Below are 17,150 nucleotides of genomic sequence, written 5' to 3'. Positions count from 1 at the left end.
GTACCTGTACATGTGTGAGGTGTACCTGTACATGTGTGAGGTGTACCTGTACGTGTGTGAGCTGTACCTCTACCTGTGTGAGGTGTACCTGTACGTGTGTGACCTGAACCTGGACCTGTGTAAGTTGTACCTGTACGTGTGTGAGCTGCACCTGGGCCTGTGCAGCTCCGCTGGGGCAGACGCGCTGCTCGGCGGCGACGCAGTCCCGTGTTTTGCCCTTGTTTCAGGTATCACTATCCAGGAGCAGCGCCCGGCCCCTCCGGGCCGGACCGCGCCGCCGCTCTCCCGCTGCTGCGTTCCCGCAGCGGGTTCGGGTCGCGGCCGGACCCTCCCCGAGGGCGGGACCTGTGCCGGGGGCGGTCCCTGGGCGGTGGCTCCGGCCGCGGGCGGGGTGTGGGCGCGATGGCGGCGGCGGGGCCGTGGCCGGAGCTGGAGGCGGCGGCGCGGGAGCGGCGGCGGGAGCTGTCGCTGGCGGGCGCGGCGGTGGCCGAGCGGGTGGCGGCGGGCGGCGGGCGGCTGCCGGAGGCGCTGCTGGCGCTGCCGCTGCTGCAGTCGCTGGAGCTGAGCGGCTGCGCGGCGCTGCGGGAGCTCGGCCCGGGCGTGGCGGCCGCGCTGCCCGCGCTGCACACGCTGGTGCTGAGCCGCAACGCGCTGGGCCCGGCCGGGCTGGGCGCGGGGTTGGGCGGGCCCCTGCCCGCGCTGCGCCTGCTCGACCTGTCCGGCAACGGGCTGGAGACGCTGCCCGCCGCGCTCGGCGGGACGGGGGACGGCGCGGGGGACGCGGCCCCGGCCTTCCCGCAGCTGCGCAGCCTCAACCTGAGCGCGAACCGGCTGCGGGAGCTGGGCCCGGGGCTCGCCCGCGCCGCGCCGCAGCTGCAGGAGCTGCTGCTCTCCGGGAACCGGCTGCGAGCGCTGCCCGGCGGCCTCCTGCCCCCCGCCGGGCCCCCCGCGCCCTTCCCGCTGCTCAGCCGGCTGGACGCGGCCGACAACGAGGTGGAGGAGCTGGGCGCTGACATCGCGGCGCTGCCGGCGCTCAAGGTGGGAGCGGACCCCGCTGCCCCGCCCCGGGTCCGCATCGCGCACCCCTGACCGTCCCATCTCTGTCCCCTCCAGAGCCTGGATGTGGCCAACAATCAGCTGCGGGAGCTGCCCGCCGCGCTGGCCGACTGCCCCCGCCTGAAGGAGGCCAACTTTAGGGGCAACCAGCTGAGGGACAAGCGGCTGGAGAAGATGGTCAATGGGTGCCAGACGAAGGCCATCCTGGAGTACCTGCGGGCCGGGGGCCGTGGGAAGGGGAAGGCCGAGAATGCCAGAGAAGAGGTCAGGAAGAAGAAGAGGGAGAAGCAACAGAAGAAGGACAGTGGGGATGGAGAGCAGGATGAGGTGGAAGAGGCGAGCAAGCTGCTGGTGAAGGTTCTGCACGTCTCCGAGAACCCAGCACCTTTGGTGGTCAAAGTGAGCCCGGGTGTCAAAGATGTTCGAGCCTTCATCGTGTGCTGTGTGCTGAAGGGAGTGAACTTAAAGCCGGGAAATGCTCTCAAGAGGTTCCTGTCCATGCAGGTAACAGCTGCGGTCTCGTGGTACTCATTTGCAATGGCAGAGTTGGAAATAGACTGTTCCAGGCTCCTTCCAGCAGATGAGTTTGTGAAACTTAGGGTGAGCTCCTCACCCTGCAGGTGTGAGGGTACAGGGTGAGTGGTCCCTGCCAGCAGCATTTGCCCAGTCAATCCAAAATCAGCAGGACTGGTTGTTGGGAAGGGCCCATCATAGCTCAGGTATTGCCATGAGGGCGGTGGATGCACTCATATTTGTGTTGTGACTGTAACAGCAGCTTGTTAGTGCTGTGGAACCTGTTGAGAGCTAAAAATAACCCTGTGTCCGTGTGTAGAGATCCCCCGCATTAGCTTCAGGTTCCCTGATCTGTGCTAAAGCCATGTTTCACACCCAACTTTCTGACTGACGTATCATGCCCACAGACCTGTCCCTTAGGTGGCAGGTGGGAGCTGCTTTCAGGTTGCAAGACTTGAGTATTTGGGATCATTTTCTGACATAAAACTTGTGTTCCCTGTTGAGAAAGGTGTCATGTGTTGTCAGGCTTTGCTACCTTTGCATTTGGACTGTAGTGCAGATACAGGTGAAGGGATGGGCTCTGTTTCATACTCACCTGGCTGGTAGTGCTGCTAACATTAAAGAGAAGAATCCGCACACAGGAGGGGTAAATTATGTTGACTTTTTGATCTATTTTGATGGCATCCTTTATGTTTCAGACTAAGCTGCATGAGGACATCTGTGAGAAGCGCACAGCGGCCACGATTGCCACCCATGACTTGCAGCTGGTCAAAGCTCCTCTGACATACGATGTTCAGCCTCCTGATGCGCTCAAGGTAGGGCTTTAGGGTAGTTTCTTACCCCATAGAGCCTAGAAAACAAACTCCAGGAACTTTACTTTAGAGGTTGTGCTGTTTTCCCTGCTGTACCAGGTGCCTGGTTTAGTACTAGTGACTGAGCCTGTTTTTCAAGTGGGTGTTACAGCAGTCTGTGTGAAATGGAAATTTTTCTGTGCTGAAAAAGACATGACAACTTGCAGGAGTATTGTTTTAATTATTGATTTGCTTAACAGGAGAGTGTTATAACCCTGGTGTTTGAGTGAAATTGAATTCAAATGTTTTGTTTTCTTGTGTGGTGCAGATCATGCCCCTGGGTCGGAAGGAGATCAAGGCAAAGGACCTTCTCCGCCAGCTGCAGCTGGAGGCTGAGGAGCAGCGGAAGCAGAAGAAGCGTCAGAATGTCTCTGGGCTGCACAAGTCAGTGCCCTGTTGTGGTTTACCCCATGTACATTTAGGTGACTGCACTGGGGATGGGGCAGATCTGTTTAGAACAGCAGACACAAGGGAAGCAGAGAGGAATGAAGTGTGTGTGGTGCACGTGCTGTGAGCTAAGTGAATCAGAGATGAGGTAAAGCTGACAACGCAGCAGATGGGCTGTAAAGCAGCATGTGGCCCTGCCCTGTGCGTTCACTGCTCGTGCAGAGATCACACACTAATTCTTTTTGTCACTATTTCTTGCCATTGTGTCCAGCTGCTCTCTCAGTTGCTCACTTCTTGCTGCTTTGTTTCTCGTGGCAGGTACCTGCAGCTGCTGGATGGCAAAGACAACTACCCATGCCTGGTGGATGCTGAAGGTGCTGTGATTTCCTTCCCACCAATAACCAATAGTGAGAAAACAAAGGTACTTCCCGTTCGTTGTTAATTTACATTAATAATTAAAGTGTTTCCCTCTACTGAGAGGTGTTTAACTCGAAGACATACGCAGTTCTGTGAAAGTTGTGCTTGCATTCCACATACAAACTCTCACAGCCTGTGTCATATGGGCCCCACTGTCAGACTGAGAGGGACCTGGGAGTTACAGTTTTACCTCTGGAAATCTGTTCCAAAGCACCAGCCTGCCTGTGCAAAAGCTTTGTGGAAGGGCAAGAACGTGGTTTTTGACTGGTAAAGAACAGCAGAGCTTTGCCCCTGCTTAAACTGAGTGAAAGCCTTCAGCTCTTTGTACTGGGACGTGTCCAGGGGGCTGTGGGTGAGGTGCTCCTGACTTGCTTCATCTCTGAAACTCTTGCAGATTAGAAAAGAGACCCGGGACCTGTTTCTGGAAGTGACGAGCGATACCAGTTTACAGATCTGCAAAGATGTGATGGACACCCTTATCCTGGTAGGAAGTTCAGGAAAATATCCTTCTGTTCTTGGTGGGGCTTCTACCAAATGTGTCATTGCTCACATGCATTGAGAAGAACACGGAAGCTGATTTGTATTTCAGCAGTATTATTATTCCCTCTCATTCATTTTCTGCCACAGAATTGATCTTGTTCTCTGTATTTTGCTTTTAACAGAAAATTGCAGAACTGAACAGATCTACCTTGGAGAACAAGGAAGGCTCTGGTTCAGATATGGAATCAGATGCTCTTTGTGGACCAGGGAATTTGACCCTGCCCTTGGTGGTGGAGCAGGTGCGAGTGGTGGACACGGATGGGAACTTGAAAGTACTTTATCCTTCAAAAACTGACCTGGCCACAGTTTCCTCTCTGCTGACTGTGATCCGTTAGCAGCTGCCTGAGCCGAGAGAGGATTCCATTTCCTTTTTTTTTTGTTTTGTTCCCATACTCAACAAGGCAATTGGTGCACAACGAGGTGGTTTGGGTTTTTAAAGAAAAGATGCGGAGCATCCTGCTGGGAAGGCAGCAGCTTCAGAGTTTGATGAGCTACAGCAAGGAGAGTTGGGATCTTTCAGCCTTAACAGAGATCGTCAGTGTTAGGCCTGGGCAGAAAGAGCAGCATCTTCAAATGTGGGCTGAAGGCAGAGAAGGTGCTGGATGTCAGAACGCACTAGAGAAAATCATTACGATGTTTAAAGCAAGCACAGTCACATTTTTCTGCAAGATCACTTTTTCCTCCTGGTGTTTCATCTGGATCATTATTTTGGCAGCAGAGGAATGCAGTAATTGACAGCGTGGAACCGAGGTCCTCTGCTGGGTACAACCTGGAGTCAGAATGCCAAAGCACTTTGCTGACATCTTGTTCTGCACAATTTTATTTTTATCTGGAGTAACCGGACATTTAGTTGCTGTCAGAAGCATTTAATTGCTGTCAGAACTTGAGGGATGTGTTTTAACATGATGGTTTCTGTGCTCAGGCATGAGCACAGCTTCCATTTTTAAGGGGTTTGTTGAGTCAGCTGCAGGGTTTGTGTGTCCCAGTGCATTTCAGGGCCATCCTCCATCCCTGTGGCAATTGTGGTGGCCCTGTGTGTGCCTGGAGAGTTACTGTGATCGAACACTGGCTTTGTTCTTGCTGAGGAGGTTCAGGTCCATCCAGAGCTGCCTCAAACTGACACTGCTGAACTCCCTGTCCCCCCAAAATACAGGCACTGATGCCCAGAGTGATCCTCCTGGAGCTTTCTGCCCCACCCACGTATTTTTACCTTCCAAAATACGGGCAGTTGGAGCAGTTCTCGTTTGGCAATCTGTGGGTGACCTCTGTGCGTGGGTGAGCACTGGTGTGAACTCACACCTCTCCCTGAGCCAGGGTGACCTCCACATTGACTCTCTTCTGGTAAAAATGGTATGTCAGAGCTCTAACTGAACTGATACTGTGTCAAATACATCCCCGTGTTGGGACTTGCACATGGAATGGAAAAATAAAGCAGCTCTTGCAGCCATGGCACTGTCGCTCGTTTTGGCATTGGTGGACGTTCAGTTGTGTCACATGAAGCTTCCCAAAGGAAAAATGGGAATTTCACACTTCCCAGCTGCTTATAGCCAAGTAATCCTTGTGCTTCAGGCTTCTCTGGGCAGTCAAGTGTTAACAGACGAAGGACTTAAAGTGACTTGTGCTCTGAGTCGGCTTAAACAATTGAATCAGATACTCCCACAGAACCTGGTGTCAGTAAAATGAGTTTAATTTGTTGTTAAGTCACCAGCTCAGAGCCGAGAACCCAGAGCCTGAGGCTGGTGATGGGTTCTGGCTCAGCTATCAGGGTGGCTTTTCTATCTTGGAAGAGTACTTTCTCCTTGCTGTGGTAGGTGAGGCTGTGTGGCTGTCGCTGCTGACCCGGGACACCCTGCTACCCTTGTTCTTCAGCATCTGCTGGAACTCCGTCCGCTCGTTAAAGATTTTCTGAAAATCAGCGATATGTAAAGAGGTGGGAAGGCTGAGAGCACCACTGCAAAGTGTTCTCTTACCTCAGCAGTCCTTTCCTGGCTGCTGGAAGTTGTTCGGAAGAGCCACGTACCTGCATTGCCTCCAGCACCTGGTCGTCCGTGAGCTCACCCGGGGGGTCCTGGATGCCCTCCATGCTGAACGTAGCCTGGATTATTTTGCTTCGATACCTTTCAAACTTTGCATAAAAAGGGAGAGCAGGTGTGTTTAGTCTTTTTGTGCAATTCCCTTGGCATTTGCATGGATTTACAGAGACTGCACTGTCAGTCTCTTGGGCAAAGGACTGGTGAACGATGAGATGGAAAGTGTCTATGAAATTACAGGCAGTTTGGGCTTCACTGAAAGTGCTGTGGTAATCATGTGGGTCTAGGTGGGCCTAGGCTCTTCCCCAGGTACATCTGCCTGCAGGGAGATGACTTTAAGGTTCTTGTTACCTCGAGTCTGGTACGATGTTAGAAATCTGGTGATGTATCTGATCTGAACTCAAGTTTCTCAAGCGTTTCTGGTATTTGAGGCCTGTTTGCTTTATAAACAAGCAGCTGGGGAACAAATGGACTCAGATTCCCAAGTGTGTCCCAAGAGGGAGACAGGGTTCTGAGGTGGAAGAGGCCACGCTTACCTTGGTGCTGATGCGTTCCAGTGCCACTCTGGTTTGCAGTTCCTTGAGCTGCAGTGCCTCAGCCTGGCTCTGGATCTCCTTCTTGGCCTGTTTCTGCTCCAGGAGGTGGAGGCGGGTGGTCACAACCTCGGCCCGCAGCTGGCTGATTGTCTCCTGTAACTCACTGATCAGCTTGTTCTGCTCAGCCAGCTGGGATTCCTGTTCCATAACAACCTGAGCAGATACAGAAATCCAGCTGTTACTGTCGGGAAGGGAGCAGTTTAGGCCTTATCTTCCCAGTATTTAGTCCAAATGCTTCCTGGGCAGAATCTACAGACTAACAACCTCACCAGTACTGGTAGCTGTTATTACTTGGTGTTTTCTCTAAAACCACTTGGATTGACTAGGGGTTTTATATGGCAAACTCTCCCAACCCAATGAAGCAGCAAATACCAGACTTTTCTCTAGAGGCTTTGCACAGATTCACCTGTTGAAGGTTGTGGTTCTCCTCCTCCATCATCACCATCGTTTCTTCCTGCTTCTGTTCTTCTGTCAGGCTGCAAAACTGGAAGGAGAATATTTTACACTTCAGTTTCGCAGCTACAGGTGCCCCTCCTGCCTATGAGAGAGGGAACTGTTGCAAAAATCCTAAATTCCCAGCTGCCAGCTTTCCTGCCAGCCACAGCCATCACACTCTTGGGCTGTACCTTGTCAGAGACAGCTTGGAGCTGGCCTTCTTGCTCTCTGAGCTGCTTCTGGAGCATTTCCTTTTCAGATCTGATTCTCCGAAGCTTGGATTCTTGGATCTCCATCTGTCTTTGCAAGGAAGAGATGGCACCTGTAAAGTGGGAGTACTCTTAGTAAAGCAAATCCCTGCTGAATGCACTGTGGCTGCTTTTTGCAGGTGAGCATAAGCCACTGTGGGAACAGTCTGGGAACAGACTTGGGTCACGTTAATGCTGCAGCCACAGTGATTCTGGGTGATAATGTGGTTTGTGGTGCTTTGCTGGGATGTGGGTTTGTACAGCCTGGAGAAGAAAAGGTGGTTTCACTTCAGGGTGACCTAGTTGTGGCCTTCCAGTACCACAAGGAGCCGACAAGAAAGATGGAAAGAGACTGTTTGCAAGGGCCTGGACTGACAGGACAAGGGAGAATGGCTTCACATTGATAAAGAGCAGGGTTAGATTGGATATTAGGAAAAAATTCTTCCCTGAGAGGGTGGGGAGGCCCTGGCACAGGGTGCCCAGAGAAACTGTGGCTGCTCCATCCCTGGCAGTGTCCAAGGCCAGGTTGGACGTGGCTTGTAGCCACCTGGGACAGTGGAAGGTGTCCCTGTCCATTGCAGGGAGTGGAACTGAGTGAGCTTTAAGTTCCCTCCAACCCAAACCATTCTGTGACTCCATGTGTGTTAAACCACCGGGCTCTGTGTGCTCTGTGCTGCTCTGAGCACACGGGGAGTGGGCACCTCGAGTCCCGCTCTGCCACTGCGTGCCCCAGGACTCTGATCGGGGCTTTTTCTGCTGCGTTTCCTCATGTTCTTCACTCCCAAGGGGAGAAAGAAAGTGTTTTCAAAAGAAGCGGCTTTTCAGCCTCGCTGTGTGAGCAGCACCCTGTAATGTTCTCAAGGTCAAAGGAGCCGAATTGAATGAGACCTAGGCAGGTAAAGGTGTGCGCTGGGCACCTCCCGCGGTACCTATGGCCATCTTGTGGTCATCCTTGGCTTTCCGCAGCTCCTCCCGGAGCTGTCCCACGGCTTCGGTGAGCGCTGGTCCCTGCGAGCCGCCATCGGCTTCCATCGCTGGGCCGGGGCCCGGGGCCTCTCCGGCACCGCGGGGCTCGGAGCGGGGCCGCTGCCGGGCAACGGCGTGAGGCGGGGGGGCCTTCCGCTTCCGAGTCAGCGGGGCCGGGCCATGGGGCGGAGGAGGAAGACGCTGCACGACTACGCGGCCGAGTTCTCGGAGCTGTCGGTGCGGCGGGAGCCGGCGGGGCCGAGCGCGCCGGGCCCGGACGGCGCCGTGGAGACGCTGTTGTGCACGCCGTGCCAGCTGCCCCTGAGGGTGCGCCGCGACCGCATCCTGGAGCACCTCAGCTCGGGCCGCCACTGCCGCAACCGCCGCCTGCTCCGGCAGCTCGGGCTGCGCGCCGCGGGGCTCCGGTGAGGCACCGACCGCTGCTCGGGCTCAGCCGGCCCTTCCCTGCCTCAGCCGGCCCTTCCCTGCCTCAGCCGCCTCATCTCTGCCTCACCCGACCGACCCCTGCTCGGGCTCAGCCGGTCCTTCCCTGCCTCAGCCGGCCCTTCCGTGCCTCACCCACCCCATCTCAGTCTCATCCGACCCCAAAACAATGTCTCCAGCAGGACCAGGGCAGTGCTCATCCCTGTGCTGGGCACTGCTGAGGCCCCTCGAGTGCCTTCTGTCCACTACAAAAGAAAGATTGAGGGGCTGGAGCGTGTCCAGAGAAGGGCACGGAGATGGGGAAGGGTCTGGGGAGTCAGTCCTACGAGGAGTGGCTGAGGGAGCTGTGGGAGGCACTTAGTGCTGTGGTTTAGTTGACAAGGAGGTATCAGTCAAAGGTTGGCCCTGATGATCTTGGAGGTTCTGTCGAACCTTAATAATTCTTTAATTCTCTGTCTCACCCGACCCCATTCAAAAAGCGTTTAGACAATGCCCTCACATGATGGCGTTCTTGGGGTGTTCTTATGCAGGAGATGGGTTCAGTGATCCTTGTGGGTCTCTTCCAGCTCAGGATATTTTCTGATCTCTGTCTCCTCAGCTCTGCAGGTCCCGATTCCAGCCTGAGCCTGAGTCTGCCCTTGCCGCTCGACGTGCCCTCCCTGCTCTCCCATCCCTCCTTCATCATCACCACTGGATCCAGCACCGGCTACAGCATGGTCCCCTCGCCACCCTCCTACCACAAGCTGCTGGTTCCCCACCACCCCATCACCGCCGCGCACAGGGACGACCCAACACCCTCCACCTCCGCCAGCCACCCCTCACCACTGGCCACTTTCCACACCAGGATGGCACCTCTTGGCCAAAGTGGGGCAACACCTGATGCCTCCAACAGCCCGGCACCCCCCTCATGTCACGGTGGCAGCAGCGTTGGCCTCGTGCTCTTCAGCGCGGGGCTTGTGAGCAAAGCCTTGTTGCAAAGCCTGGCGGAGGAAGCGGGCTGCTGCCTGCTGTACGTGGTGGAGGATCGGCCGGAGGAGGTGGAACGTGCCTTCGGCGCCGAGCTCCCGGCTGGCACCAGGGCACTGCGGCAGCAGGACGCCGCCGTCGCGCTCGGCGATCCGCGGTACTGGCGGCCACGAGCTCCCGTGCGTGGCTCTGCTCGGGCGGGGGGCTCCATACAAGTCTTGCCTCCCCCTCTGGAGAACTGTAGCAGTCCCAGGCTGCGCCTCTGGCCACACGTGTGGGAGTGAGGGGCCCTTTTGTCACCTACCCACGGGTCCTTCAGGAGTCTCTGAGAAGCTTAAGTGAACTCACATACCCAGATTAATGGAAACTTGGAGGTGTTTAGTTATAGGCAGTTTTGTTAAGAAATATAGAAAACCCCATTTTCCTCCATTCCCAGAGAGCAACAATAAATGACACCTTCCCTGCTGCCTGCCAGTTTTCCTGTGTCAGAGCAGTTGGCTGAGTTTGGTGGTTCTTGAAACTCTCAGAGATAAGTGAGGGTTGGTGTAAATAGGGAGGAGTGTGGCATTTTGCTTTACAGTTGAACTGAACAATTGTAACATCACTTCAGTGGTGTTGTTCCAGTCAGGTCTAAAATTTGTGTTTTAAATACTGCAGGAGCAAAAGGCAGAGCATTTAGGAAAGACTGATTTGATACTAGAAAGTAAAGAATCGCATTGATCACTTGTTCAGCAACTCTACCACATGATTAGTTTGGATTTCTGTGTGTGTTAACTGACACCTTTAAAAGACTTCCTCCTTTAAGATGCAGGAAAAGCAGTACAATTCTTACATACCACTTGTGATTTTAACCTATGTGTGTCACTCAATATTTCATCCTTGAAGCAGACACCAAGTTCCTTTAATAACCAGCTGGCTCTTCCAGAGCAATGGGGTTTTAGGCTTTTTTAACTAACCAAAAGGAGCTTTTGAGCATTGTTCAATCTGGTGCAAACCTCGTCCTCACTGAGGATCTCTCTTGATTCCTGAAGGGTCTCTGGAGCCATTATTTGTTCCCCACCTGATGAAGCCCCTGAGATGATAAGAGATGCTTTACGAGCAGGTAAGAGGAGCAGCTGCACGTTCAGCTCTTCCCTGTGCCAGTTGACGTGCACCTGTGAGCGTGTTTGTGTTTCAGCAGCAGCCCTGGAGCTGTGCAGACTTTCCAATTATGTAATTAAAGTGATGGAGATCATTGCTGGTGTTAATGGCTGGACACCAGTGGGGTTTGTCCTGCGACAATCCCAGTATGACTGGGCATTATCTCATCCTAAAATCCTACCAGGACTGCAGAAAAGCTGTCACCAAACAGTCCTGCTCCTGGGATCTGGGACAGCTGAAACCACAGCGGGCAGGCAGAAGGGAGTAAATGCCATCAAAAACCAGAAACGTGACGAGCTGTGTACATTACTGCAAGATGGAGGTGTTTTGTGCAGCTGTGTCTCCCTGAGCCCCACGTGTGTCCTGTTTTGCACAGGTAAAGGTGTGTTCTGCGAGGGGCTGCCCAGCGTGGACAGGCAGACAGCAGAAGCCTGTTTCGATGAGGCTGACAGGTGTGCGAGGCCACTTGTGTGCGGGTTCTACAAGTAAGATCAGCAATTTTCCTCTGATTTAGTCTTCATAAAATCATGTGTCTGGAAGCAGCACTGATTCCTCAGTCTTTCCTGACTTTGTCCTCAAATCAGCTTGGTTTCACCTCATTCCTTGTTTCCCTTGCAAGGCGCTTTGACCCAGCCCTGCAGTTCTTGTACAAGAAGGTGCGGGACAGCCAGGTGCTGGGCAGGATCCACCGGATATCCACCATCAGCAGCCTCTATCCAGCAGCCTCTCTGAGCCTCCTGAAAGCCTCAGGTACCCAGCAGGTTCCTGCTGAAGAGTCTGGGCTTGAATTGGAGACACTTGGGTGGGAAAGGACTTGAAAGCTCATCTGTTCCACCTGCTGCAATGGGCAGAGACACCTTCCACCAGGCTAGGTTGCTCCAAGCCCTGTCTAACCCAGCCTGGAAATGTCTCTTGCTGTGTGTTCTGTGGGAATTCCCCTGAGTTTGTGTAGCCTTAAGATCCATGGGGCTTTTTTAAGGAGTGTTTTCTTTACCAAACTTCATTGCTGTGCATTTTTTTTGTCCTTTTAGTATTAGTTCCTTCACTGTGGGGGCTTTTTATACCGTCTCTGTTGCAATTCAGAAATGTACATTGACTGTGGGTTTCAATGTGGAGACCTTAACTTGCAGTTTTGGTTCTTCCAGGTGGAATTTTTTACAACGCTGCCGTGCATGACATAGATATTATCAGTTTGTTGTTGGGAGAGAGTGTGCCAGATACAATATTTTCCCTGGGCCATGCCTTCTGTGCAGGTAGGAATGAGCCTTTTGATGGTTTATTGGGTAGCTCTGGACCTCAGTGGTAAAATTGGGAAGAAAGAGAGAATGAGAGCATGGTAGCCACAAGCATTGTTCCATCATGGAGCAGTTGTAAAAACAGGCTGGTGAAACAGGTTCCTTGGGGGTATTTGGCGAGGATGCCTGAATGTGGTGAATTTCCTGCTGATGTGAAGCAGTTGCTGTGGAGTTATCATTGAACGTTACTCTGCAGGACACCAGGTGTGGAACCAGAGTGCAGAAAACACTGAGCAAAGCTCTGAGCTCACAAGAATGTCAATGAAATGTTCATTCTCTGCTTTTTCTGGCCCTTCCCTGTGGATCCCAGCACAAAGCTGTGTGTTTGCTCTGGGTCGTGTCGGGCTGACAGGCACGCTCTGGGTTACCACACTCATTTAAACGATCCATAAAAGGTGGAAGCTGCCATTTTTGAAATGGAAATGCAGAGTTTTAATAAAGGTAATTGCAGCAGCTGCCAAGCTTGGCTGGCTGGGGTGAGGAGGGGCAGGATGCAATGCTCTCCTCCATGGCACAGCACTGAAAAGCAGCAAACAAGAGCCCTCCAGGAGGGTTCTGTACCCTCTGCAACGTGCTGGAAGTTGCCTGATCCTGGAAGCAGAGGTGAATGCCCTTGTTAGGGAGAGCTGCAGGCTGGGAAGGTGGAGTTGGGCCTGGGGCTGTGTGTTCCTGCAGAGCTGCCCGTGTTCGCCAGGAATGCTGGTGAAAGCAGCTGGAGTGCTGTCACCAGTGCGTCCTGTGGGAAGGTGTTACGAAGCCAGTATCACCTCCTGAAGGAAGAAGAGCAGTTTGTAGCTGTGGAATGTGCTGGTGTGCTGTTCCTGGGGTGAGCCAGGCCTGTTTTGTCCCCAGACATGGGCTGCCTGAGGGACGTGGACACGGTCGCCATCAGCATGAAGTTCCCCAGCGGAGCCATTGTCACTCTGGATGTCAGCCAGCACTGCACCAGGAGCTGTGACCAGCGGCTGGAGGTGGGGTCCTGATGCTCAGTCCAGTCTGTTTTGACTCCACAGCCCAGCACAAGTTCTCCCCTCTGAGTGTGCCTGCAGCACGTTTCCCAAAACCCCTCTGTGACAGAATCACTGAGGTTAGAAAAGACCTCCAGGATCATCGAATCCAACCTGTGACCAGTCCCCACCTTGTCACCCAGAGCAGAGCTCTGAGTGCCACCTCTGGTTGTTGGGCTGTTGCCTCAGCAGCAGTGGCTTCTTGTCCTTTTTCAATCTACGATCCACTTTCTCTTTTCTCACCCAAATTTTCCCTCTGTTCCATGCATTCTGTGGTGTTAGGAGCTGCATGAATCATAGCTGAGCAGGAGCTGGTGTCAGCCCTCCCAAGGCTGAAATTGTCCTTTCCAGGGTGGTTTCAGCTGTGTGGCAGGAGTTCAGCTTATTAAAGGGGAAGAAAAGTGTAAATGCCTACAGTCGTGAATAATTACAGCTGTGGGGGCTGGTCTTGGGAAGGAATTTGTGTTAAACACTTAGAAAAGGGGCTTTGCTCAGGTGAGGTATCTCACAGGTGGTATCACACTGTACTAAAGCACATCCCTGGTGTTTCTGTCGTGTCTGAGCCATCCCAGGGCTGGGGCAGGTGGGACTCCTCATTTCAGAACCTACTTTTGTCTTGGTTTTACACACTAGGGCTTTTCTAACCTGGCCACGTGTGTGAGATCAAAAGTGTGGTAACTTAAAAATGTTCTTTCTTCCCCGTTTTACTCCTTCCCTCAGGTTCACGGGTCTCAAGGGACGTTAAGGGTGGACAACCAGAACCCCCTGGGCATCACAGAGCACGGGACTTCTGTGTCCATCTGTCCCCAAACCCAAGCTGAGCGCTACAGAGACGCACACAGGGAGCTCTTCCGGCACTTCCTGAGAACCCTGAAAGGTGGGACAAGGCTTGAATTGATGGCTGGTGTTGCTTTGGATTGGCTTTGTTGGGATATGCACTGTCAGGTCATGGAGATGGGTGGGATGATGATCTGAAACTATGTGCTTGGAAGAAGTGAGAGTTGGGAGGGGAAATTGCCTTGGACCTCAGTGTCCTTTGTGATGAAAGCAGCTGTTTGTGACAGCCAAGAGATCCTCAGCCAGAGTCCTAGCTGCCCAGAAGGGATAAAAATCAAAGAATCATGGACGGGGTTGGGTAGGGAGAGACCTTAAAAAGGATCTAGTCCAAGAGATTTTTGTTCCCCAGTATTTCAGTTGTCGTGGCTGCACTGACAGGGCAGGAGGAGGGGGCTGAAGGGTTTTAAATCCACAGTGCCGGGAGCTGCTGTGGTGGGATCTGTGCTCACAGGGGACTGTGGGTTCCATGCAGCATTTCGGTCTTGTCCCACAGGCCAGGAGCCCCCCGTGGTCACCAAGGAGCAGCTCCTCTGGACAATCCAGGTCGCTGCAGCGGCCGAGCAGTCCTGGAGGAAGGGATCTGCCGTGGACTTGCGCAGCGGTGCCATGGATCCGGGCAGAGTCAAGGCCGAGGTCGTGTGACAACCCCTCAGCTGGGACACGGGGAGGAATTCCCACCTAGTGGCCTCAACGTCGGCCTGGATGGAGGTTTTGATGTTCTCACTGGGAATGCCCAGCAGACAGAGGCACTTGTGAACCCGGAGCACTCGGTGCTGGGGTGGTGCAGGATTCCCACCACGTCAGCCAGAGCCTGCAAGACATTCCACGTGGTTTCGTCCAGGTGGCTTTTCCTCCTGGAGAGTGCTGCTGGCCACGGAGCTCTGTTTTCCCAGGAGAAGGGTGAAATGCTCCTTGGGCCAGGCAGGGTGGTGTAGGACCACCAAAAGCTGGGATGAGGGAGAAGTCTCCCCTTGGAGAGGGAACAGCCACTGCCTGCCTGGAGGAGAAGTCACAAGCAGGTTGCCTTCCCAGTGTGACATAATGCTCAAAAAAATACAGGAGCACCTGGTCTGTGAGTATGTTTGGATTGGATATATGGAAGAAATTCTTCCCTTTGAGGGTGGTGAGGGGCTGGAATGGATTTCCCAGAGAAGCCCTGGTTGTTCCATCCCTGGAAGTGACCAAGGCCAGGTTGGACAGGGCTTGGAGCAACCTGGGATAGTGGAAGGTGTCCCTGCCCATGGCAGGGGGTGGAACTGGATGAGCTTTAAGGTTCCTTCCAACCCAAACCAGTCTAGGATTCCATGATCCTGTTTGGGACACCGACCCCAGCAGAAGGCAGAGCCACAGGCCAGTCGGTGGCTCTGACAGGAGCTTTGTCATGCGTGGAGCTCTCTGCAGGTGTGTGGCTCTGACGGTGCCTGTCTGGCTGTCACATGCCGGTTTTCAAGATCTTTTGAAAGCTTTTTTTATTGTATTTTTATTGAATTACAACAACATTCTTGCCTTCTTCCATTTCAGGGTGTTAGTTTATAAACTTCTTGCAAGAACCTGTAGTTCAATCAATTTCCAATTCCTACCTATGGAATATATACTCCTAAAACTAGAAATAGTGGTGACATTTGTGTTCTCTTTGGGAAATTGTTTTTAACTGTAATTTTTCAAGCTCTTAATGCTTGTTCTACATTTCATTCGCTATTTTTTAGCCATTTATTGAGGGAAAAAAAAGAGTTTTATGTATCCAGAAGCTGTCTTTTGCCTCTCTGTACTCACTGTAGCAGTTTAGTACTCACTGGTGGGTTTCTTTTTGGTTTCAGCAGTTTCAGGCCCTCTGAGGTCCTACAGGTGAAGGTTTACTCTGGGTTAGGAGGGCACTTTCTGTCCAGTTTTAATTGCCAGATGCAGCAATTCCCACATGTGCTTTTATTGTGTTACAAAAAAAAACCAAACAAAACCAACCCAAAACATCTAAAACAAAACCACATCTATAAAAATAACACATTTCCAAAGATAACCTTACAAAAAATGTAATTCCTGCCAGTGATCCATGAATACTGCTGGGAACAGCCCTGGGAGCGCTGGAAATGCGAGTGGTTGTTGCAAAAGCTTTAAAGCATTAAAGTGCTTTCCTGAGCTGTTTCCTGGGGCCACAGGTTCACTGTCAGCCACGCCTGGGGAGTTCCCAACCCCAAAGGAGTCAGGTTCCCAATCCCGGTGGTGTGAGGGGTGGGATGGCCTCAGGGATGGTGACTGCACCTTCGGCTCACCAGCACCCGAGGGAGAGGAGGGACAAGAGGTCACCTCTGGGTGCTGCAGGCTTGGAGCTGCTGTGGGACACCCAGACAGGGCCTTGGAGCAGGGTCCGGGGCCCGGGGCTGTGGGTGCAGCACGTCCAGTGGTCACACTCCTGTCCCCCCTGGAGAGGGAACTCTCTGCCTGCCACTGCCTTCCTGCAGGAGAAGCCGCATCTCAGGTGAGCCCTGGTGGGACTTAAGCTGTTCTTCTGCTCTTGCTTAGAGGGTCCAGGGCTTTGGGAAGGGTATCCAGCCCCTTCCGCAGCCTGGGGGTGATGGGATGAAGGTGCAGGGCTGCATTTGGAGGCCTCCAGAGGGAGGGTGCAGCAGTGGGGATGTGCTGGGTGGCACCATCTCTGTGCAGATTCCCTCAGGCTGCCCAAAATCTTGAGTGACCAGGGCTGAGGGGACAGATGCAGCAACTCCCTGCCTGCCCTCCCTTCCACAGCAGCAGCTCCTGTGACTTCCAGTGCTTTTCCAAGACCTGTTGTGGGACATTGCCTTCCCAAATGTGAAGGGAATGAACATTCAGGCAGGGAACACACCTGTTTATGTCCTTGCTTTCTGTCAAGGCTTTTTTCCCTGTCTGAATCAACAAAGAAATTACAGCTGGGAAAAGTGACCAGGAGCAGAACAGAACTGGTCACCCAGTCCATGCCATGCTCCAAAGAGATGGAATTTACACCATGGCATTCCAGCTTGTCAGGTCTGACCTGTCAACAGAACTCTCCAAGGGAGCAGAGAGGGATTATCCAGACCTCTGACCTCCCAGGACAATCACTGGCTTTCCCCCTCCTCCACAACTGCATGCAAGAGATTCAGAGGAGGAAAAAAACTGAGTTTTGAATAGATAAGGCTGGAGACAGGATTCGCTGCATGTTTACATGCTACAACATGAAATTAATTTACTTGACACTGCAGTGTCTCAGGAGTCAGTATCAATTTTTATAGCTTACATGAAAATAAATCTTTCTCTCTCCTTACAGCACAATGAGTTTACTGTATGTACATTCTGTTTATATACACCAACCTTTAAGTACAAGAACACATTGGGAACGGACAAACAGGTTCTTTCTGGCTCTACAGAGGGCTGAGGGAAGGGGTGTTTTTGGCAGTCCATGGAAAAGC

At 53.0% G+C, this 17,150-nt stretch overlaps 2 protein-coding genes across 2 annotated transcripts; both read left to right on the top strand.

Moving 5' to 3' along the window:
- Positions 1 to 402: 402 nt before the first annotated feature.
- On the top strand, positions 403 to 5,415 carry LRRC47 (leucine rich repeat containing 47; the record flags this gene model as incomplete). Its single annotated transcript, XM_082295641.1, has 7 exons — positions 403 to 1,038; positions 1,114 to 1,560; positions 2,268 to 2,384; positions 2,689 to 2,804; positions 3,126 to 3,228; positions 3,619 to 3,708; positions 3,887 to 5,415. 7 exons carry the CDS (start codon positions 403 to 405, stop codon positions 4,097 to 4,099), a joined length of 1,722 nt encoding a protein of 573 aa, XP_082151767.1. The 3' UTR covers positions 4,100 to 5,415.
- Positions 5,416 to 7,148: 1,733 nt separating this feature from the next.
- On the top strand, positions 7,149 to 14,985 carry LOC309581316 (myo-inositol 2-dehydrogenase-like). The gene is made up of 9 exons (XM_082295864.1): positions 7,149 to 7,213; positions 9,082 to 9,606; positions 10,481 to 10,551; positions 10,966 to 11,074; positions 11,209 to 11,339; positions 11,735 to 11,842; positions 12,737 to 12,855; positions 13,612 to 13,768; positions 14,222 to 14,985. The coding sequence occupies exons 2-9, from the start codon at positions 9,197 to 9,199 to the stop codon at positions 14,368 to 14,370; spliced, it is 1,254 nt and encodes a 417-aa protein (XP_082151990.1). The 5' UTR covers positions 7,149 to 7,213; positions 9,082 to 9,196; the 3' UTR covers positions 14,371 to 14,985.
- The last annotated feature ends 2,165 nt before the right edge of the window (positions 14,986 to 17,150 follow it).

The sequence above is a fragment of the Coloeus monedula genome, assembly GCF_965178545.1.
Source record: "Coloeus monedula genome assembly, chromosome: 22".
Taxonomy (NCBI): domain Eukaryota; kingdom Metazoa; phylum Chordata; class Aves; order Passeriformes; family Corvidae; genus Coloeus; species Coloeus monedula.
The sequence above is the reverse complement of the archived record's forward strand: the minus strand, read 5'-3'. Positions and strand labels throughout refer to the sequence as shown.